Genomic DNA, 24,132 nt, shown 5'->3' with positions numbered 1-24,132 from the left:
CTTAATGCATGAATACGATGAAAAGTGTATAATTGATGCAAGTTATTATGACTTATTGGCTTCATTGATGATAGTGGGACACATTCCTTGATAAAGGATAATTGGAAAATCAATTACTCATGCTTAATTTCATGGTTTAAAGACAAGGAAGTCGTCACTAAAGGTTAGGAGATGTGAAAAGTCATAAAATATCACTCTGGCACCTGGTCACGATTGTGCCTGGCTGGCCACAGCGGTGCCAAGCCTCACAAAAGTTCATTAGTTCGTTATGAATCCCTGCCACAAGGTTCTGCTAAGTACAAAATCAGTTTTTGACTCTTCATTTCACCTTTTATTGAACACCAAGTATATTTACTTTAGATGTTTGTTGATTTCCACGAATGTTAATGGCGGCGAGGGTCAACGGCAGGGGTCTTGCCTGAGTTTTTGCGTTGATGCTTTGGTTATGTTAAGATTCATCAGACGGATGTGGTTAGGCCAATGTTAGCCTCATTTTCCCGCCAGGAAGTCATGTAATCCTTGCCCAAAGTGTAATAAGTAATAGCCTTAAAAGTAAAAGCCTAATACTAGCAATGTGGAATCTCTTTATTGGTCATTTCTTTTCATAGGAATTTGTTTCAAGCTCAACAAGAATAGAGTACAATTTTTGTTTTCATCTTCAAGCAAAGGAAGGAATGTTAAGCTCCAAACTCAGTTTTTCTTTCTTCTTCATTCTCTCTCTGATTTACACTGTGACTAAGTTTATCAACGATGTAGATTTAAAGGCACAAGTATTCTAATCACTTTGATTTTATCACATTATTTATAAGTATGAGTATGTTATTTATGCTATTAAATGTAATGTCCCTGCAAAATTAAGTAGGAGTTTATTTATATTAAAAAATAATGAACGATAAATATATGAAATAATTTGGAAATGAATTTATATTTAGGGATAATATTTTTGTTAAATGGGTGCCTATTATTTAGTATCACTCTTCTAGGAAAGTTATTTTTAATGTTGAAGACTGCAATCAGAGTAAGGACTCTTGCTAATTGTGAATCGTTGCTAGTTGTTTGTTGTATTTCAAATGTATTTTGAAAAATTATTTGATGCTTGATTTATTACACGAGTGTTATTCAAAGATTGATCACAAGATTCTTGCTTCCACAGTTACACTTCACATGGTAGTTGAATGCAGCACTTGACATTGCACAAAGTCCACTTAGTGGTAGTCATTAAGATCTTGCTTTAGCTACTAAGAGTAGAATCAATGTGACATGAGACTATAAAAGTGTGAATTTTTTTCCTTGGACAGCTTAGTACAACTATAATTTGCTAACTACATCATTGATTAAGGGCCTGCAAGTGCAACAAGATGATTAATATTTTAGCCCAAGTATTTTTTTTGTTTATTACTATAGTTTATTTACAAAGTTCCTACTGTCGTTTAGTAGTGATTAATTTCTGTCGGGGAATTTATGGGGTACGTGAGATGAGTTCTTCCTTTTCAACCGAATTTTCTCCATTTACAAGAGTCAGAGATCAAATTTAACTACTTACTTAAGGCGTTCAAAACTGTTGTGGCACTGTTGTGGCAAGCGTGAGGTGAGTTAAGTCTCACATTGTTTAGAAAAGTGGAGGTTGAACATTTTATAGGTGTGAGGATCCGTGAACCTAATGTCTTAAGGTTTTGGGTTAAAGTGTGGTGTCTAAATCATTTGTATAGTTATTTTGAGCCCAATGTGGATGATCCTCCAGCTGCCCCCTCGTGAACAGTGGTATCATAGTCGATGGTTCGACGAAAGATATTTCAACCGACTCCTTATATCGAAAGTTTTCCTGACAAAGATGATGGGAAATGTTGTGGCAAGTGTGAGATGAGTTAAGTTTCACATTGCTTAGAAAAGTGGAGGTTGAACACTTGATCAATGAGATGACCCATAAATCTAATATCTTAAGATTTTGAATTAAAGTGTGATGTTCAACTCACTTATAAAGTTGTTTTGAGCTCAATATGAATGATTTCTGGATAACCCTCTGACAGGAACTCGTATCTTTTAAAACAATTCATTGCTGCAAGTTTTAATTCCTCCTCCTATGCTTTACTTGTTGATTAATATATGTAATAAGAAGATATCATCATAACCAACTTGTGGCTCTTTTGCCCAATTGCAATATTGTCAAATAGTACTTAATTTCGCTATTATTTGATGTAGCAATGTTGACATAGTAATAACAATAACAACTACACTAAGTCAAAAAAACAATAACAATTACACTAAACTAATTATATTTTAATATTTATGTTTGATTTTTATATTTATGATTATAATTAAAAATTAAAATCAAATATTTCCACTCCTTAAGACAAAGTCCCGTCGGTAAAAAACTTAGATATATACAAGATAATAAATTCAAATTTAATTGTCAAATAGTAAACGAAAATTTAATTTATATGAAGAGATCACGTATCCAATAGGACGATATAAAAAAATTCAAATAATTGTTTGTGATATATTGACCAAAGAAAATTCCAAAGTAGACCTACTATATAAATATGTGACAAATATATAGATAGAATCACAAGTACATAATCATAAGCTAGCTCACATAAAATTATATAGAATTCTCATTACCACAAACATGGCTAAAATTATTTCAATTTCCAAAGTTTGTTTGATTTTATGCTTTGTTGGTGTAGTCTCAGCCCAATTGTCAAACTCTGATTTTTACTCAATATCATGTCCTAATGCACTTTCAACCATTAAGGCAGTTGTAGATTCTGCTGTGGAAACTGAGGCTCGTATGGGAGCATCACTCCTTCGTCTTCAATTCCATGATTGTTTTGTTCAAGCAAGTCAAATTTCTTATTCTAATCTTTTAATTTTTTGTTCATGAAAATCTATTTCTTTATTTATTTTTTTTATAAGTAGCTAGTACTACTAAGTACTATATATGAATTGCATAACGGACATATGTAATACTCAAGCATGGTTTTAATTTTATATATATCTATATCATCAATTATAATTATTTTCCCGATAAATTACATAAAGAAATGTCAATTTAATTATTTTCAAGTCATCATCTTTCATTCGATATGAGACTCTTATGATAATATTAAAGGTGAGTCGTGTAGGGAGAAAATCATATTACAGCCCTACACACGATTGCTCATTTAAAAGTGGTATACCTCAGGAGAAAAAAAAAGTAAAATTATATATAGTACTTTCTTAGCATAAATATAACTATTTTAGCATAAAAAATGTCTCTAAATATCATGCTTCTTTCAAAAAAAAGGTACAGATAGTATCTCAAGTGACATCTATAATTTGTTATGGATATAATGGTCTGTTTGGCAAGCCAAAAAAACTAGCTTTTAGCTTTTATCTTATGGCTTATAAGCTAAAAGACTTGTTTGGTAACAGTCTTTTCAGAAAGAACTTATAGCTTATTTTACTGATTTATAGCTTCTTTTTCAGAAGCTATTTCAAGTAGCTTCTAAGCTTATTGCTTTTAACTTTTCATTTTTTCTTCCTCTTTTACCCTTATTATTTTAACTAAAATCCACATTTACTCTTTATAATTTATTATCATTAGAATTTAAAATAAAATAAGTAAATATATATTTTAACGTTGCTTCTTTTAAAATCACATGTATATAGTATGTTTTAACGTTGTCTTATTATCTATTTTCAAATATGAAGGCTAAAACATTTTTTTTTATCAATTCATAGATACGTACCTTACTATAATTTTTTTTGAAACAACATACTTTACTATAACTAACCATTGTACTATATTGTGAATATATTTTGTTGTTATTTTTTCATAAAGTATATCAACTGAAATGAAAATATTTGTTTTTAAAAAAATTCAGCATATAAAAATTAGCTTAATAATAATATTTGAAAGATATAATTATTGAATTAATAAACTTAAAATATTGTACCAAAAAAATAAAATAAACTTAAAATATTAAATTCTAAGTATCTTAAATAGTATTAATTTGATAAAAAAATTATTGAATTAAAGATATCCTTTTATGTCATTTTACATTTATCCTTCAGTTGAACCGCTAATTTTACCAAACACTTTAATCAGCTTATCAACTAGCTATCAGCCATAAACTATCAGCTAGTTTATCAATCATAAACTATTTTTGCCAAACAAAACCATAGTATCAGCATTTGTTTTCTATATAAAAATATACAGAAGATAACATTGTGTATGACTTGTTACTCTATTTTTTAATAGACTATATGACTTGCTACTCTAGTTCATTAATAAATGAGATTGCTGGTTTATTATTTAAATTTTAAGTGAGTTTTCACAAGGAGTTGAATTCAAAATTTCAATATAAATTTCTTAGTCATATTAATGTGTCTCTCGGTATAATAAAAAATGGCAATCCTGCGTATATTTTTTTATATTTTCTTAGAAGAACATTTCTTTCCTATATATTAAAAAAGAACATTTCTTAAACAACAAGCAATAAAAAGTCAACTGATGAAATTGTTTTTTCTAGAAATTATCTGACATTTTAGTGTCAATATTGTGTTTGATTATAGGGATGTGATGCATCAGTATTGTTAGACGATACATCAAGTTTTACAGGTGAAAAAACAGCAGGTCCAAACGCCGGTTCCTTAAGGGGTTTTGATGTAATTGACACCATCAAGTCTCAGCTCGAAAATTTGTGTCCCAATGTTGTCTCATGCGCTGATATTGTCGTCGTAGCTGCAAGAGATTCTGTTGTCAAAGTAAGTATACTATTTGAGGATCATGTCGTCGAGTATTTTTTTTATTAGCGGCCCTCTCAACAACCATTCTAATATTTTAATTTAATACTCACTTTTTACTTGACGAAATTTGTTTGGGTCTTAACATTTTAAAAATAGGCCCACATAAATAACGAAATATGTATGAATTTTATCCGATAAATAAAAAGTGCACATTGAAAAAAGAGTGTGTTTATTAGAATGAAGAGATCAGCACGGCTCATTTTTCATACATATGCAATATAAAGGTTTTCTCTTACTATATAAAGTTATAGATCATATAATCAAATGTTAGTTAGTTCTGTGGTGATTGGCGCTGAACTTAGTAGAGAGGACCACGGTTCGATCCCCACAACTGCATTTGGGCGGGGATTTGAACCACTTGATGTCAGAACTCGCCCCGAACTCTGGACTACTAGGCCCCCTTTCTCTACGAACCAGAGGGTGAAAACAAAAAAAAAAAAGTTATAGATCATATATTGTGTAACTTAAATGGTAGCTACCAGGGATATTATTGGAGTTGTCGAGGTTCGAATCCCGGATTTCACACTTCTCTATATTTAAATGTGTGAGACTCTAGCCACTTGGTTAATTGACAAAAAAAATTATAGATCATACAATAAATTTTTTATATTTTATTTTTTTTGGAATGTTACTAAATAATGTTGCAAAAATAAAATAAAAATTTCAGCTGGGTGGACCTAGTTGGGCAGTGCAATTGGGCAGAAGAGATTCAACCGATGCAAATTTAAATTCTGCAAACACAGATTTACCTGGTCCTGATACAGATCTAAGTGGTCTTATTGCTGCTTTTGATAACAAAGGTTTCACAGCCAAAGAAATGGTTGCTCTATCAGGTAAATATAGTGTTTGATACATTTTAATTATCAAACATTTTTTTTGGACAAATTATCAAACCTCCTTATATACTTGGATAATATAATTAAACTATATAGCAATGGGATTGAAATTATATTTAAATAAAAAAAAACATTAGTTTGAAAGAAAAAAAATAACAACTAAAAGAGTACCAAAATAACATTATTTTTACTTTGTTTTTGTTTTCAAAGAATTATAAATAAAAGAATAAAAATAGTTATAATTAAATAAAATATTTTTAAAAATTAGAAGAAAGAAAATTAGTATTAATAATAATTTAACTTATAGTCATTTTACAACAATCTTATATGATATTTGAATTTCGTTCATCAAAATTTCAAAGTCAATTTCTCTACTACTGAATTAGCAACTATAGGCAAAATAAATAATAAACAAAATAAAAGCAGATAGTAAATTTTATAATTAAAACTAACAATAAAAAACAATTTTTGAAACAAAAAGAACCATTTTTAAAGAATTCATTTCCGGGCATTATAGTTTTTAGTAAAAGTATAAAAAATGAGCGAGGCAAAGTGTATATAAGATCGAGTCAACCATCAATTTAGTCGCTTATCAAAAAAAAAAAAAACATCAATTTAGTCCTTCCAAATGATTTGATTTCTGAAATAACAAATTCCCAATCACATTAATTTATGTAGGATATATGATCAAGATGTTTTATAAACTAAACTTCATGTCCACCATCATTTATTATAACCTTTACATTGACTCTTATTTGTAAAAAAATAAAATAAAATAGGAGCTCACACAATTGGTCAAGCAAGGTGTTTATTCTTCAGAAACAGGATTAACAATGAAGACAACATAGATCCAACCTTTGCAACATCATTGCAAGCAAATTGTCCTACCACAGGTGGTGATGACAATTTATCACCAATTGACACAACAACTCCAAATACATTTGACAATGCTTATTACCAGAACTTGCAAAATAAAAAGGGTCTCTTTCATTCTGATCAACAACTTTTCAATGGAGGATCTACAGATGATGATGTTGATCAATATAGTAGTGACCCTTCAAGTTTTGCTACTGATTTTGCTAATGCTATGATCAAAATGGGGAATCTTGGTCCACTTACTGGGACCAATGGTCAGATTAGGGTTAATTGCAGGGCTATCAATTGAGGTTTTGGAACTTTTGGGTATAATGCAACTTATTGTTTACTTTTATTGTTGCAATTGTGTGTTACGATGAAAGAAAAATATTATTATTATTAATAATAACAGTGGTAATGACCATCTCAAGTGAAATTTGAATCATCTCTTGATGTTTGATGATATAAAGTCAAACTCTTACGACTTAGCTGACACTTCTTGAAAAATTGGGTATTATGGTGTGGTGGCAAAGTAATGTTTAACAATTGTAATGTATTTGAATTTTAATAATATGAATCAATTTCAATGTTTGCAGTTGTTTAATTTCGTTAATTATATGATATACTCCCTTGTTCCTTTTCATTTTGTTATTTTAAAGATTATTTACACATATTAAAAAACCTGATAAATTTTGTGCAACCTCAAAATCATTTTGAGTGTGTTTTACTTCTCAAGTCGAGCTCTATAAGCATCAAACTGCTTGTTTTAAAGACGGTCATTTTGAGTCATTTGCTCTTCTTCGGTCTTAATTCAAAAGTTTACTTCAAGCCAGCAATAGGCTTTTTTATAAGATCATAGATAAATTTTAATTTTATTGAGAAATTTGGATTCCTTCTAGAAACCTAACATCTACTTTGATTATAGTTGACCAATAATTAATTTTGAATATTTAATTAATCTTTACGATAAATGGGTTATTTTAAAGGAAAAAGTTATTTCATGTGTAATTTTCACATAAGAGGATAAAATACGACCTTCCACTTTCACCGTACTCTAATTCACATCAACCAAAATTTGCTTATAGTGTTTCTTTGTTTGCTAAGATATGACACCATAAAGGTCTTCTTCTTTTTTGTTTAAATTGTGTATCCTCTGTGCGCAATTGCATATATCAATCTCCTGAGTCTTATAGAACCCAAATGGAAAACAAATCTCTCTAAGAATTTTAACATTGGGTACGCCATCTCATCTAAATATTCTTGGTTACACCAAAAGGTCGAAAACTAATGAATGGATAGAATCTTTAAGTAAAATACAGTTAAAAAATGCAATGATGAATTTAATTTTTTTTACAATATTGCGGGATAGATTGCCCACGAGAGCCAACCTGGTCAATCGTGGTGTTTTGTCTTCTTCAGCTGATACTTGTGTTTTTGGTTGTGGAGTGGCGGAGTCTGCCCATCATTTATTCCTCTCATGTAGCTTCGCTGGATCTCTTTGGGACTTAGTTCGCGAATGGGTTGACATTTCTCCGGTGGTTTCTACTACTTTGCGTGATCACTTTGCCCAGTTTACAGCTTCTGCAGGCGTATCCAGAGCGCGGCGATCCTTTATGCAGCTTCTTTGGCTCGTTTGTGCTTGGGTGATATGGACAGAGAGAAATCATCGTTTGTTCAAAGGCTCAATAGACACACCTCATCTTTTACTGGATAAGATCAAGCTTCTCTCTTTTAGGTGGTTGAGGATGACGAGTTTTACGTTAGCTTTAAACTACCATAGCTGGTTATCTAGTCCATTATTGTGTTTGAGTTTTGTTTGATTTGATTGTGATTACATCTCTTTAACTCTATTGTAAACTTGTGTAGTCTACCTCGGTACGCCTTGTGCTGGGGAGGCTGTTTGTGTTAATATATACCATTTTAGTTTCTTCAAAAAAAAAAAAAAAAAAAAAATTTTACAATATATAATGATGAATGTAATTAATTCTATTCTTTTGTTTTTATATTCTTTTCTCTATTGTAATCGTAATTCCAAACAAAATATTGCTTTTAGTTTTGATAAATAAACATAATGATGCACTTCTTATTCATTGAATCCGAAAGAAGAGAAAATGTTAGTAAATTAAATATATGAATGTGATCAGAAATATACGTTGTATATAATATAATAAACGTTTCCAAAAGGAACATCATCCCGACCTTAGCTCAGTTGGTAGAGCGGAGGACTGTAGTTGGTAACATGCCAAATAGCCATCCTTAGGTCACTGGTTCGAATCCGGTAGGTCGGAAATGTTTTTTGGAAATGTTTTTTATTTTTTCATTCATTTATTTGTTAATTAAGTTATAGTCCCTCTCGGCCAAATCAATTCAGAATGAGTCTGAAAATTTTTCTTCTATTTTAATTATTTATACGAGCATATATTTAGAAAATCCAACTAGCTTGCTTGACCCAATCAGTCTTAAATTATTTATCTGGAAATTGCAGAGTTGCAGCTTTAAAATTTGGTTAAGATTATATTACCATTTCAGAAAAATAAAATTAAGTAATTCAGTCAGCGATACTTTTTTTAGGTAACTTTTTTTGTAATGCTAATTTTACTAATAATGCCTATTATTAGGCTTTAACGTGTATCATAATTCTTTTAGAAAAAACAAAGTAACATAAATTAAGGAGAAACTTTCATTGCACTTCAACATAACTTCAGAAACACATAAAAAAACCAAATCTTTGTACCTTTCAAAAATGAACATCCAGACAAAATATACCATCTACAAAGAACACTTCCAATTAGTATGAAACGTGACAAAAGGACATTTTATAATTACAATAATTCTCATGGTCATAAAGCTCTTAAAAGTCAATTATAAACCTTTTTTTATATATTATAAAATAGTTAGATTTTTTAACAAGTAACACAATTAGTATAACTTCAAAAAGAAAAATTAAAGGAACCTGACACTGACATCTAGTTATGCAGTACTTGACCAATTCAAGGTACATTTCAAATCTGCCATTTTTAAAATAGAAACTTTGGGTGTGTCTATAAAATAAACATTAACTTATTTCAACACCTTTTGGAGGATCCTTTCCATTAATTTGTCAACATTGTTAAAAGCAGGACTTGGCCAAATCAGACCTACTTGGTGGATATTGTGAACAAATATAATACATAATAAAACAGGCAGAAACACGAGAATATTTCTATAATGGACGCGGATCATGTTAGTATAAGTTTTATTTTTCATTAAGATGTCATAATTGAAGATAGTGACAAGGGAGGGAATGTGAACTTTCCATTCTCCAAAGAACAATTTCATATCAAAAAGGGGACACCTCTGTTACCTGCCTTAGAAAAGCCATGCACAACGTGCATGTAATCCTATCGATGCTATAACATTAAGTAAACATCAACCTTCCTTCATAAACAAGAAAGGAAGATACAATGCTTCCAGTATTCTAGACTCCCCCACCCCCAAAAAAATGGAATTGGCCTTAAGAACAGTTTAGTTTATAAAGTCCCTCTTACCCTGTCACTACCATCTTTCTAATCAGATGACCAAAATGAATGTACATCTGATGATGGATACTTTGGACTACCATTATGGAGAATTGACGCAGATGAATTCCCTATGCTTTGCCCAGAACCATGTACAAACCATTCATTTCTGCAAAGAAACAGATATCACAAGCTGTTAATCAACCAGTGAGAACATGAGTATAAACCATTTTTATTAACACTAAAAATGGATATCTTGAAATAAGAACACATCCGGGTCAATGTCCTTACGGGCATTAAGTAAAAAGAAATCAATAGTGTCACAAAAAGCCAGAAGACCTTGCAAGTTGCAAGACATTATGATTAAAAAGTTCCTTTTGTTTATCTAGTTCAAAAGTCAGCAGCTTATGACAGTTTTCTAGATGGGTGTTTATCTAAAAAGCTATATTTAGGAAATAGGAAGCATAATAAAACTGCCTACAACTAGGATTTAGCACTTACGTAGTTCTATAGTTCTATACCACATGACTCAATCAATGGCAAAAAATTAAAAGAGACCAAAAACACAGCCCCACCCCAGATGCCTTAGATACCCCCAATCACTTCATTTCATGATTAAATCACTTCATTTAATTTGCAGTTAAATTTGTTAAGAGTTCCACATTGGATGAGATAAGCCTTGAATATAGGTTTATAAGTGGGGACAGTCCTCAACTTACAAACCATTTTTGTAAGGGTTGGTTAGGCTCAACCCATAATATCCTAAGATGGTATCAGAGCCTATCCAAAATTTATTGGGTCATCTAGATTAGGTAATTTCTACCGGGTGATTTGGGTCATGCTCCAGATGTTCAATCACAGAGGGAGGGCCGTGGGGGTGTGTTAATTGTCTCACTTTGGATGTGACATAAGGCTTAAATATAAGTTTATAAGTGGGGCAGTCCTCTTCTTACAACCCGGTTTTGTAAGGGTTGAGTTAGACTAGACAAAAATTCTATGAAATCCAATTTTACTAAACAAAACAGCATTGAAAAGGTTACTAGCAGCTGAATTCTATAATTCTTTTGCCTGTATTTTATGCATTTAACTAATATCCTACATAACATGACAACATGGTTTTCAATTACACTACTTAAATTACCTTTCATGTGTATCAACAATGTTCATGCCTTCATGGACAACACAAAATTATGGACAGCTTAATATAAGCTGTGATTCTATAAGCCCACATAGTTATGAAGCATGGATGCAGACACCGGACATGACACGGACACCGAACATAATTTGAGAAAATGGCATAATTCAATGTAATCAATATGTGCCGGTATTGTGTCTAACACCGACGCATGTCCGACACCGGGACACGCCTAATCCGAGGAGTGTTCGTGCTTCATAGGGCATGGCATATAAAGAATCAGGCTGCCAATTTAACACATAAAATGCTATATCTTGTTTTACTCTTAGACAATTAGCCTTCCTCCTTACATTATTATAGAGTAAGCAAGTAATCAAATGGTAAACAATTCCTAATGTACATCAAAGGAAGTTCATTTATATTCAAAACATGGAATAAATATAAATTTGTTTAATACACTTCCCACTTGCCTACACTCACTGTATCTCACTTTGCCTTTATAAGCCTGCATTCTGTAAGGAAATACTAAAATGATTTAATCATTATGTTCATATATGCCCTAGAGCAATATGCACTGCTCTGGATAGTGAGAGTTCACACTCCTAAAATTACATTTTGATCGACTGAGTTTGATTGACTAAGTTCAACATAATAACCAATAACTCAAGAAACAGCATAATAAGGTTAAAGTTTAAACAATAACATGTACAGTAACAGTATAAAATTCTAATAGCATGGTAGATCCATAAACAACAGACATATTAAATTAGCCATGCAATAATAGGAAAAATTAGGCAAAACGGTGATTTACTCACTTGGACCAACCGTTAGCTGGAGAACACTCGAGCACATTGCTGCTAGAAGATCCACTTGGACTCCCATATATCATTTCATTCTGAGCAGTCTCATGAGTTTTAAGGCCGGAAGGTATAGGTGGAAAGAGACCTTTTTGTAACCAAGGATCATAACCAGTTGAAACTGCAACGGGGCTGATGGTCCTTCCACTGTTACCATTAGGAAGAAAAACATTCTGCGCAGAATAGCTACTGGAAATTATATTATCGTCTTTGTTAAAAACAGTAGCTGCAGTCTTCTGACATGCTGGGGGAATAAAGGTACCAATGGTTGGTAGGTTCCTTTGTGAGGACAAAAGCCAACTTTCTGGGCCAGCAACAAAACCTAAAGCTTCCGGACCAAGAGGTGAACTACTCCACATCTGCCATGTTCCCTTCTCAATTGCAGCTGCATCATCCAAAGGAAATGGATGTATGTCTTGGGCCTGGGGGGTACTAGTAAATCTATTAGAACTGTTATTCTTTTCTCGGGTCAATGGGGACTCAATTGGAGATGGCTTGTTGACGTCAGTACCAGATGTGTTTCTTAAAGAGCGAGGTTTAATTACTTCTGTGTCTTTCATAAAGCCACTTCCGAAATCCAACTGAAAATTATCAAGTGACTCAGAAACAGGTCCAAGCAAGGATAATGGATTTGGATCATAACAGGGGTCTTCAAAAAGCTCTTGCTCTTCATACCTAAACTCATGTGATGTATTTACAACAGGGGATAATACAGGTTCAATTGCAGGAGAGAAACCTAGACTACTACTACTACTAGTTGAACCATTAAGATGAGTAGAAATATTAAATGGTGATGGAAGACCAAACTGAATTGGGTTGTTAAATGATTGTGCAATTGGTGCCTGGCCAGATAACTGAGGGCTTTTGGCTTCAACTTGACTTTTGGAATTTGGTCTACATATTACATTTGAATTTGAGGATTTAGGAACAGATGAGGAACGAGTAAATAATTGCTGCCATGACATTTTAGGTACAGCCCGTGGCTGTGGTTCAGGGAGAACCTGCAGAGAACAATCATAATGTCATGTAATTCTCTTTCTAAGAAATTGCTTATCCTAGGTAACAAAAAATTCAAACTAAATAGAGCACCATTTAGTTTTCACTTTTCACAAATCTCAAAGATTGTATGTCAAAATGCTACATGAAATTAATAAATCTAAAAGTAGCAATACTAGTCTGTAAAATGCATTTAAGTTTAAGAAATTTCTTTGAATAGAAAGTTAGTGATTCAATATCAATCAACCTTCAGAATAGCCAGAAAACAGTATTGTAAAAAGGCAAAGAAAAGGAGACGGTAAGGATGATAACTTACAGAATGATTGATATTCTTAGCATCTCCATTCAAATTGGATTTAGCAGCTGGACGTTCAGGAGGAAATATATCTCTCCTGCTGGAAGCAGTATGAACATGATCTACGGAATTGTTAGACTTGCTTTCTTTCACCACAGTAGCAGGAATATTAGCACCCTTTCCAAAACCAAGTGCTTTTGAAGAAGACAAAATTGTACCACGCATGCGATCAAGGTACCTTGTCCCAGTACTTCCTCGGTTATAACTGTTTGCAACAAAATTTTTACTATGTGCAGTATCTGTACTATGTCCTTTGCCACTCTCTAATCCAGATTTCTGATGCTCTCTACGATCAGTTTCACTCTTTTTGTCAAACTCCCGCTTTCGCTCACTTTCTTTGGTAGCACTTTTTTCAATCTCTTCTACATCAGAATTGCTCTTACTAGACCCTTTATCTTTCTCTTTTCTTCTTTCCTGGCGCTTCTTTTCAGCTTCCTTCCTTCGGTCTTTCTCCTTACTGGTATGTGATAATTTGCTCTTATCTTTTTCAGCTTCCATTGTCTCATCTCTCAGCCTCCTACGCTCCTCCACTAACTTTGCAACCTCTTCCCTCTGTTTTCTCTCTTCCTCCTCCAAAAGTTCTCTCTCTAGCCTAGCCTGTCTTTTCTCCTCGGCTTTCCTGCGTGCTCTTTCCACTCTACTTTCATTCGGGTTTTCCCCATTCTCATCCCTTTTTGCCATGAGGTTTTCCCCATTCTCTTCCCTTGAACGAATTCTAAATATCTTTCTCCAAAGCCACCTAATGGTCAAGAAAAAAGATGCCAAAAGCCTGCAAACAAAAACCAGAATTCCAGAATATGACCTGGATGTCAAACAATGCTCATCTCCCCCAAAAACACTGCAATTCCCATACAGCTTCCAGTTGATAGGATTACCTAAAACAGAACCACCAGCCCAATTTCCATTCTCCAACCAGTCCTGACTGCACATCCACCCATTTTCAGACCAAACCTTGCCATTCAATATCTTACCACTTTTTCCAACAAAATCCTTAACTATACCAGTATTCGAAATCTGCAACTCTTGCAACCCAGGCAAGTCCAAAACTGGTCTCTTAGAAAGATGCCCACAATAGGAACACATAAACCGACTCCCACCAGGGTTCTGATCCCTATAAGGATTCAAGCAGTTGCGGCACCTCCTAGTAGCTGTCTTCCTCAGTTTCTGCATTTCTATAGCTTCAAACCTCTTCCTCTCCCTAAGCCTAGCATTCCTCCTCACCCTCCAAGCCGACAACTGAGGCATCAAAATCTCATACCAAAACAGAGTAACCAACAACACAAAAACACAAGCCAGTCTAGGCGAAGTAATCTCGAACCTAAAAGCAGGTGGCAGAAGCTGAGAAAGTGCCCACAAACCAATCAAAGGAATAACCAACCAAGGTAGCATTGTAGCAACCCGGCGAGAACACTTCTGAATCACACACAGTATACACATTATCCTCTAACCCACGCCAATCTTCCCGTCTCAATCCAAACCCTAACAACAATCAATTCCCAATATACCCTCAAACTAAACCAATGCTTTACAGAAAAACCCTAACCCTATATTTTTAACTTCCTTCTCCAATTCAAAATCAAACAACACAGTTCAAAACTTCAAAACCCTAAAATATCAAAACAAAAAAAGAAAAATAATAATAATAATCAGAAACCCTAATAAGCTTCAACTATGGCAATAAAAGCATCAACAGAAAGCGAAATGGAATAGGAATCGAACACTTACAGATTCATCGTTCATTTGAGGTAGCTAAACGGGTTCGGAGCTGAACTTGACTCGTTCAATTTTCGGGTCGGTGTATTTGTGGGTGGGTCGGTGTTCGAGAGAGAAAGTATATGTGAAAAACGAGATAAGAAGAGAAAGAAGAAGAACAAGAAAGAAAAAAATTAAAAAAAAAATAAAAAAATTAGAAAGACAAAAAAGTGAACCGGTGGTTTCGGGGTAAGTTGGACCGATCAAGGTGAACAGAACCGGTTCTTAATTTAGTGTGCTTAATACGCTCCAAGCTTGAATATTATTATTAAATTTTCAAAAAGCTTGAATATTAATTAAAAAAATCTAATTAGTGACCTTTTTGTCCAAATAAAACTTTTTAGATAGACTAAAAAGTAAATAAAACTTTACTAATAGCTATTTTAGTTATTAAAGATTAAACTTGTGTACTTCTGAATTATTTTATTTTAAAATTTGTATTTATTTTTAAATTAAAAAAAGTTTTTTCGTTACAAGTAAACCTTTTTTTGAAAATATGTGTAAAAGAGATGGTAAGATTAATAATTTTTCCACTTAATTCGTGTTTTATATTTACTTATTAAGTAAATCATAATTTTATAATCTTACGTTTGATTCGCAATAAAGGACATGACAGACAGAACAGGATTGGACATGTAGCTGAGTCACAGGACAACTTTTTGTTCTGGACATTGTTTGGTAATCGATGTATAGCACAGGACAAAAATGTTCAAAATTACTATAATGTCCTCTATTGTGTAATGTTTTATTGGAACTAGTATTAAAAATAAATATATCAAAATTTCCAAACTGTTAAATTTTTTTCTATTTATCAAAAATTTATTATGATATTATGAAATTAAAAACATGTTATATAATTTTTTTAATGCATAAATAAAATTATAATTATATGTTAAATCTGAATGTATTATTTATTTTTTTGACTAAATCTGAATATATTATTGTGCAACACACAAAATGTCAAACTAAAATTTTAATTAAAAATAAGTGGACAAACTAGAAACAATTACCAAGTACTAGTACTGATCAAAAGCATGGTTTCGTTAAAAAAATAAACATGGTTATAATTTTATTAAAAAAAATTGTACAGCCTGTGGTATTGAAAAAGTGACAATCATACGGGCAATATCGTCTTTTTCTTTATTGTCCAGTGGACAAAATCTTGTACTCCACTTTGGTGGGTAACTTGGGGGAATTGTCCAGTCCCGTGTAGCATATTTCGTGTTGTTCCACTATTGGAATTCAGATCAAACGGCGAACAAAGTTTGCTGTCCTGTCCTTCATTATTTAGCGGATGTTATAGAATATTGTATACTTAATTTTTTATTTTTTTGAAAAATAGGAAAATTTCATTTACGGCTCAAAATGTGCCTCATATCGTTTTGGATATGAATATCAATGTGATTTGGTACAGTAGGAAACCAATGTTTGTTTAATTTTGGAGACAAATAATATGTCAAATTAACAATGTCCGCAAATAATATGAATGGGTTTGGAACCCGGGTGATTGTATGCTGAGATGATGTGCAGTTGTTGTGTAGTTGTTTTGCTGGTTTTTGCGAACAGTGTGCTAGTGTTCTCCATGCTTTTGAAGTGTGTTTGGTTGCTTGGTTTTTTGCTTATTGGAATTTTCTGCCTGTTCCTGCTGCTATTTCTAGCGTGTCCCCTGTTTTTTTCTATTGAGTGATTGTGTTTTGTAAGGTTTTTGTTTATCCAGGACTATGTCTTTTGTATGCTTTTATTTTATAGCCTCATAGTACTTCTCGTACTAGTTGATTTCGTCTTTGACAATAGGAGGTCCCTTTTTGAGGTATTCTTCCATTTCAAGATTGTTTATTGTTTAATCATGATTAATACTTATTGCTTAATCAACTATGACTTAGTTTTTTATTCAAATGATGTAGAGTTGCACTGTAAACTCCGCAGCAAAAAATGTGATAAAGAGCGTCCAACTTTGTAAATGAAGAGTGGATTATCCATTAAAAATAGCAATGTAATAGTGGACAAATTTATCTTGAAAAAATATGGGGAGAATATTCAAGGGTCATTTTCTCATATACTTTCACAAATAGGATTCTTCTCCCCAAAAAATGGCACACTAGGAAAACACATAATCGCAGCTTGTTGGTCTATGATTCCTTGTCTTTATACAAACTAGTAACCGACCCGTGCGATGCACGGGTTTGGAAGAACGTCATATATATAACAATCATGGTTGTTGTCAATCATGGATGCTATGAGCCAAATGAAGTTAGTCATAAGCATACAAAAATTAATCAAATTGGTTCATTTGGCTGAACGTCAAATTTATTTCAATCATGAATGCTGTCAATCAAGTGAGTGAAGCATATATCATTACAAATATAGGATGTTTTAAATTAAGAAGAATTTTGTGAAGGACATGATAGCAAGTCCCAAAATAGAATTCATCCTTCCTGTATTCTTCAATATAGGAGACTTTTCTAGGTCAATCTCATTATATCCAAATTCAATTTACAAAAACAACCACATAAATTATCATTATCATTACAACATGAAGGGAAAAAAAAAGTTTCAATGCACAATAAAGATGCAAGAGTACATTATTTCTCTCTTCCTCTAAACAATAATTCAAAAATAATCACAACTCCTTTTTTCCATTAATTTGGTTGATAACTTCAAGCTCCAAGTCCCTCTTTAGGCAATCATGTCGCATATAGATCTAAGGCCCCAAACCAAATTGATAATCTTCTATCATATCCTACAATCTAAAATTCCCTGCATAAAATTTGGAAATTCATCATATCTGAGATAAAAAGATAACTATATTGAATGTTACCAGCATGATTTATCATTGGTTTCAACTCCACAACCAAGTGCAACAATGTAAACATAGCTATATTGAACATAGTTTATCCATAGTCATGGAGAAAATCAAATGGATAATCAAATCAAGAATAACTAACACATCTGAAAAGCAAGCAATCAAGTAGAAAAAATAATCTTAAGTTTTCATGATCGGTATGAGAAGAATGAGAAATTATGTTTTCATGATCGGTATGAGAAGAATGAGAAAACAACTCACTCTAAATTAATATTTGATCATGTTCATAGTAACCAAATAGCAAGCCAAACCCGAAGTTAACTTCATGAAGCACACTTGAGAACTCTTTCATTCTTTTTTTACACCAGCCAAAGATTTAATTCTTTGAGTAGGTGAACCGATTAAGTATTGTATATTAAAGCATTCAAAATTATAAGAGAGCATGCCATATAGAAAATGAAGGGTTAGAAGAAGATAGTTTTGGCATAGGATATACGTTGGTGAATTATGGGCTAGCAAGGATGGTGAATTATGTAAGATGTGCAAAAGCATAATTGAATGCAATATATTCCAGCAAATTATGCATCCTTAGAATGCAATATATTCTGCATAATTCCCACATAGGAACTGATATTCGACAAAATTGTATCAGTATATGCCATATACTATTCCTAGGGAACTTCATTGTGTCTACTGTTGCTGTCATGCAAGGTCCTCACTACTGTTATGGAATGCAAGGTCTCATTACTATAGTGATGACCTTGCATGACAGCAACAGTAAAGACATAAAGGGAGAGCACATACCGTTGGATCTTCCTCCTAAGCAAGCTTATTCTATTTTGATTTCTTTTGTTGAACTTCTAATATTGTTATTCAATGGATCTATACAAATTTCAATTCTGTGCTATATTTCTGCACTTGGTTTAAAGTTTTCATTCTGTTCTTGTCTAAAGAAAAGTTTTATTCTCTCCTATTTTTGACCCTTTAAAGTGTGAGGGGCTGCATTATGGACATAAAAGATAGTAAAGTCATATAATGGATTAAGTAGATGTTATTTGTGCAAATTTGGTAAAGTAGCATGCATAATGGATTAATCAGATGTTATTTGTGCTTGACCATTGATAAACCGTAGTTTTTCCCCGAATCTTTTTATTCGATTAGAGTCTAGAGACCTAATGTGTGAATGGTATACTGGACACAACCTTCCCGGCTGCCACAGTCAACTAATATTATGACAGAAAACAAAGTATAAGTGTGACGGTACTGTTGTATGGCTTACCCTACTGTGTAAGTGCAAGAATATGATTCTAAACTATGGTTGCACTCCCAGTTGTGGCGGCAAAATACCGACAAATGCATGTGATGCTGCTGCAATTGTAATTGCGGACTGTAATTTAGAACTATTAATAATCATCATTGCTTTTATTAGAGGAGTAAATTAGCATTGATACTCAATAGTTCGGACAACTTAGTCCCTTAAATTTATCTTCAGCATCGAACTATGAATAATCATCACTGCTGTAATTTAGAACTATGAATAATCATCATCACTGCTTTTTTACAATGGACTAATGTTCTTGTCTGCTGATCATATAAAGTTGGAGTCCAATGCATAATATATACACCATGGAGAAACACCTCTAAATAAGCAAACTTAATAAGCTAACATTTTTGCTTTCTAAAATGAAGTAATTTTGTCATACCTGAATAAATAAGCTAAGAAATTATCAGTTATCACTAATTCTTTCACTAATTGCATACAAATGATGGTTTAGAAAAGCACAAATAGTAAGACCACAAAGCCATCAATTTTTCATATCGAGACATTTACTCAAACACCTTGAGTGCTCACTTTCACAATCAAAGAGAGTTTTCAAACACAATCAAAGCTATGTACCTCACCAATTGTCACTAAAGTAAGGAATTCAAAGGCTCACAATAATTCTTTATATCTAAATCAAACTAAAAGTAATTAAAAGTATCTATTTATATGGTGATAGAGGCATCACAAAAACACTATCCACAAACCCAAACAAACTTGACAGCATACACAATACAATTCATTCTAATCATATTTTTATGTGTATATGTTTTGAATAAAAAATTGAAACTACACAAATATTTAAACAATGAGTTCAGAAAAATAGTAATAAAAAAAATATTTTTCATATTACATAGAGAGGTCAAGGAAAATAAATGCAATTGTTTTTGGATAGGGTTTAGAGCACAAAATCTGCATAAGATTGTTGTAAAAATTTCACTAATAATTGTACTGTATGAGTGAGGGAGTCAAAAAAGATAAGAACTTTACCTATACCTATAATTATACATTTGTACTATGAAATGAAGCCATGATATATTCTTAAAGCTTAGTTTCAACTTTCAACTTAGTACTACCTACAAGCAGAATACTAAAATAAGTCTGCATTCTCTTGAATACATCACAAGAAACACGGTTAAAGCATATAATAGTACCTCTTCCTCATAACTACTTTCATCATTCTTAAATTTCTTCAACTCACACTAGTAGAAAAATGACATATTACATAAACATTTTACATCTGAGGAACATATGTCAGATGTGAAAAGCTATATGGAGTAGTCTTTTCTTCTGGTTTCAATATCCACAGATGTGAAAAATATATAGACAAAACATTTTACATCTGGTTTCAATGTACCAGAAACATAACTGAACGCGGTGGCAATCCTGTAATTTTGGCGAAAATTATCTAAAATATAAATATATCTGGCCATATATAGCCACAGATGTAAAAAGTCAGTATGAATAAAAAAAAAAAATTGGAACCAAGTAAAAGAAAGGCAAATCTTATCTTCTCACCAAACACATCTTACGCGATATCACCAAACACCATCTTCTCCAAATCAATTGAACCCAGCTGCAACCCTAAATCGACTCTCCGCCGTCTCCTCCAAGCACCGCCGTCTCCCTCTCTCACTCTCAGCCGTCCTCTCTCTCTCTCTCTCTCTTTCTCTCTCACTCTCATCCGTCCTCTCTCTCACTCGTAATCTCCAACCCTAGCTCTAAATTAAACCTTCTCTCACTCGTAAGGGAAACGCAGCATCGCAAACCGTCAACTCATACTTCAACCGTGACGATCCCGATATCAATTGGCGATTCTCCCTAAATCTCAAACCCTATTATGGATTCGTCCCCAAATCCTTAACCCAGTGTCGATTCATCCCCAAATTCCAGACATCAGTTCGCGCAAAATCTCTTGAAGAATTGGTACCACCATCGAAGGTTCATTCTTCCACTTCAACCGATTTCGTCGATGCCGATTCGCCGATTCTTCGTTCGTCAAAGGTAACCATTTGTTCTAATGCACTTTGGTTGTTCTAAAGTTATTATTTATTTTTTTTGTTTTGATTTTTCTGTTGTTGTGCCTCCTCACTGTCATTTACTTTGTTTTAATGTCCTGTTTGTTGTTGCATTTTTTATGGTTACTATCTATGGTGTGGAAAGTCTATCCTCTGCTATTTAGTTTGGAAGTGATGTTGGTGAAGCCTTGGAACCACAATGAAAGCTTCAGTTTGGAGTGTTTGAATGTGACATGCTAAAGTGTGAGGGAGTTATAGAAGAGTTTCTTTTAGAAGTGTAAGATTGTTAAAATTGTCTTTTCTAATAACAGGATGTATAGTTCTTTATAGAGGAGTTTTGTATTTCCATTACATGAGCTTAGTCATGTTTTTATGAGGAACTGTTTCTTAGTTGATTTTAGGTGTCTTCGTTTTGGAATTCCTCTAGCATACATGTTTGTTTTAGGAGACTCACAAGATTCATATTGTTTTTGTATGTCCTATATATCTTTTGCTTCTTACTTTGTTTCTTATTTAGTTCTAAACTCATTTTGTATGCTACTAGTCTCGAGAGTATAATGAAAGAAAATTTCAATTACTATACTTTTATGTGATGTGTCACTATCCAATAACCAAATACTTAATTAAGATATTGAATGCTTCACTGGCCATCATTATATAAATCAATTTTATGTGTGAATAAAAGTTCTTAAGAATTAATGTATTGTTAAAGCTTTCTTAGGAATTTATGTTATTTGTTTCTTAAAAAGCATTTGGACTAGTAATCCTTATCATGAAAAAGTAGTATATGCAGAACTACATCACCTATATAGTGTGTCTATTTGTGATTTCCAGCTGCTAATGTATTCTTATGGAAGTGTAGAAACTGTGGTTTTTTTCTGGTTCATGTTTATAATGTACCAATTTACTTGTTCAAATGTCAATTTTATGTTTTCAAATATTTAATATATGGTTACTCATAAATTTTTTCATGTGATTTGTGATTTTTTTTTATAGATATTTTTGAATGAAAGTGAGTTGGAGATGATTGGTCAATGTTCAGATTATCAGAAAACTATTTACCAAAAGTCTCAAATGCAAAAGGACTTTTTGGCCATCAGGCCTGTGAGTACTTTGCATACTTAGCTTGTTTCTTCAATGCATAAGTTGTTTTGATCAATTTTAGTTTGAATTATTGTTTTGTTTTATCATATAGTATTATAGTAAGTGAAGATGATGTTCGTTCCATCTGTGTCAAGGCATAATATTATCCATGTTTGCATGTAATTGTAGTTATGCAGTTTGCTAGAGTAATCTTATATTATCGATCTTGTGTTGGGTGGTTTGTTCTTCAATACACTATATGCAGGCTATTTTCTCTTTTCATTCTTTAGCTTCGAAGAAAAATGCAATTTTGGGTTTCATTGTTTTTCACTCTGTGATCAATTTTGAAGAACAAAGATTGGCCTTTTAGATTTCTTGTTTTTCTTCTATTGACTATTGTTGTTGATTTTGATTGTTGATGATCATCGTGGAGAATTATTCAAGAAGTGGTGTTCATGATTTTAATATGGCTTCAAGAAAAGCTGAAGAAACAAGTAAGTTTTCAATTTTCATTTTACCCCCAATTCATTCTTTAGATAATTAATATATTAATGGCTCAAGACTAATGTTTAGTACTAGTTGTTATGCTTCCCATGTTGCTGCATTTTGATTTGGTTGGTTACTCTAGAAAAATTGAAATATTTGATGGTTGGATATATATTATCTATCGTCTTTATAGTTAACTAACTCTGTTTGGCCAAACTAGTTACAATTAGTGGTGTAATAGGAGCTACACTAGTTTTATTTTATAGTCAACTTATGAAACTAAAATTTTGCAGTGTGGTTAGTTGTATCAGTTGAGGATGCGTACAATTTCATGATGAATTGGCTTACAAAGGCTCCCACAGTTTATGGGATTTTTCATAGCAAGAGAAAGCTATGTTGGTAAGGGTAAGTGTTTAATTTGAATTCGGTTGGTATGTTTTTTAGAATTGTTTATGCTCTGCGTAGTATTTAAACTTCAGATTGAAGAAGTACCGATATGTGTCGGCGATACAACACCTACACCGTTAATGGTTATATTGAATCACTTTTATTTTCTTTTATAATGCTTTGTTTTATATGCTAGCTTGTTTTAGGACATTGATGCAGAAGACTTTGGATACTCTAGGATATAGATTGATGCAGGTAATTTCGATTTCTGCTTTCCCATGAATTGTTCTTCGAGTGTGCCTGTTTTCAGATGTTATTACTTGCTTGCTATGTTCTAAGGAGCTGTATGATTTGCGAGACGGCAACTTGTTTTCTTGACCTATATAATCCTGAGGTAGATTATGATGATGTCGATGAGAAATATTATGAGCTAGCTAGCTAGGTTTGTGTGAAGTTACAATGGATTAGTATTAATTATGATGATGTTTTGATTTGTATTTTGGATGAATTAGTATTAATTATTATGATGTTTTGTATTTTGGATTTCAATGGTTGTACTTTAATGACATTATTACTATATATATATATACATATATGTTGAATGTTGAATTTGGCTATGGATGTTGAATTTTAGTATTATGTTCTTGATGCAAGTTATGTTATATTGTTGGCATTGTGGGTTAGATTTTTTTAATAATAAAAAAAAAATTAAAATATATATAAAAAAAAAGCAGCTTTTTAAAAAAAATTAAATAAAGGTAAGATTTCACATCTGGTGGACTTGGTCAGATGTAAAAGGTTCAATTTAATTTTAAAAAAATAATATTTGATTTTCGCCTTGGTCAGAGGTAAAAAGCGTTTTTTTACATCTGACTACGCCAGATGTAAAATGTATATACTTACTAAGTCTCGTGCGCCTACATCTGACATTTTTCAGATGTAAAAAGTGTTTTTCGCCAGATG

The 24,132-nt window shown here is 32.5% G+C and overlaps 2 protein-coding genes, 2 long non-coding RNA genes and 1 other non-coding gene across 6 annotated transcripts; 3 read left to right on the top strand and 2 right to left on the bottom strand.

Annotated features, from left to right (window-relative positions):
- The first annotated feature begins 2,555 nt into the window (after window positions 1-2,555).
- LOC123893128 (cationic peroxidase 1-like) lies at window positions 2,556-7,083 on the top strand. Its single transcript, XM_045943051.1, has 4 exons — window positions 2,556-2,836; window positions 4,555-4,746; window positions 5,456-5,621; window positions 6,404-7,083. Exons 1-4 carry the CDS (start codon window positions 2,627-2,629, stop codon window positions 6,787-6,789), a joined length of 954 nt encoding a protein of 317 aa, XP_045799007.1. The 5' UTR covers window positions 2,556-2,626; the 3' UTR covers window positions 6,790-7,083.
- A 1,590-nt stretch (window positions 7,084-8,673) lies between these two features.
- Window positions 8,674-8,767, top strand: TRNAY-GUA. Its single transcript has 2 exons — window positions 8,674-8,710; window positions 8,732-8,767. It is a non-coding gene; the product is annotated as a tRNA-Tyr (tRNA).
- Window positions 8,768-9,702: 935 nt separating this feature from the next.
- LOC123889712 (stress response protein NST1-like) lies at window positions 9,703-15,312 on the bottom strand. Its single transcript, XM_045939174.1, has 4 exons — window positions 15,045-15,312; window positions 13,281-14,925; window positions 11,927-12,969; window positions 9,703-10,145 (listed from the first exon to the last, which is right to left on the bottom strand). Exons 2-4 carry the CDS (start codon window positions 14,754-14,756, stop codon window positions 10,025-10,027), a joined length of 2,640 nt encoding a protein of 879 aa, XP_045795130.1. The 5' UTR covers window positions 14,757-14,925; window positions 15,045-15,312; the 3' UTR covers window positions 9,703-10,024.
- Window positions 15,313-17,485: 2,173 nt separating this feature from the next.
- On the bottom strand, window positions 17,486-19,146 carry LOC123890017. Its single transcript, XR_006802683.1, has 2 exons — window positions 18,679-19,146; window positions 17,486-17,828 (listed from the first exon to the last, which is right to left on the bottom strand). It is a non-coding gene; the product is annotated as an uncharacterized LOC123890017 (long non-coding RNA).
- A 1,894-nt stretch (window positions 19,147-21,040) lies between these two features.
- On the top strand, window positions 21,041-23,672 carry LOC123890018. 2 transcript variants are annotated; one of them, XR_006802685.1, is made up of 4 exons: window positions 21,041-21,199; window positions 21,359-22,790; window positions 23,076-23,187; window positions 23,376-23,672. It is a non-coding gene; the product is annotated as an uncharacterized LOC123890018 (long non-coding RNA). The 2 variants fall into 2 exon arrangements; XR_006802684.1 differs by lacking the exon at window positions 23,376-23,672 and having other exon boundaries at window positions 23,076-23,240.
- The last annotated feature ends 460 nt before the right edge of the window (window positions 23,673-24,132 follow it).

The sequence above is a fragment of the Trifolium pratense genome, linkage group LG6, assembly GCF_020283565.1.
Source record: "Trifolium pratense cultivar HEN17-A07 linkage group LG6, ARS_RC_1.1, whole genome shotgun sequence".
Classification (NCBI taxonomy): Eukaryota; Viridiplantae; Streptophyta; class Magnoliopsida; order Fabales; family Fabaceae; genus Trifolium; species Trifolium pratense.
Note: the sequence above shows the minus strand (reverse complement) of the source record. Positions and strands in the feature narration are given on the sequence as shown.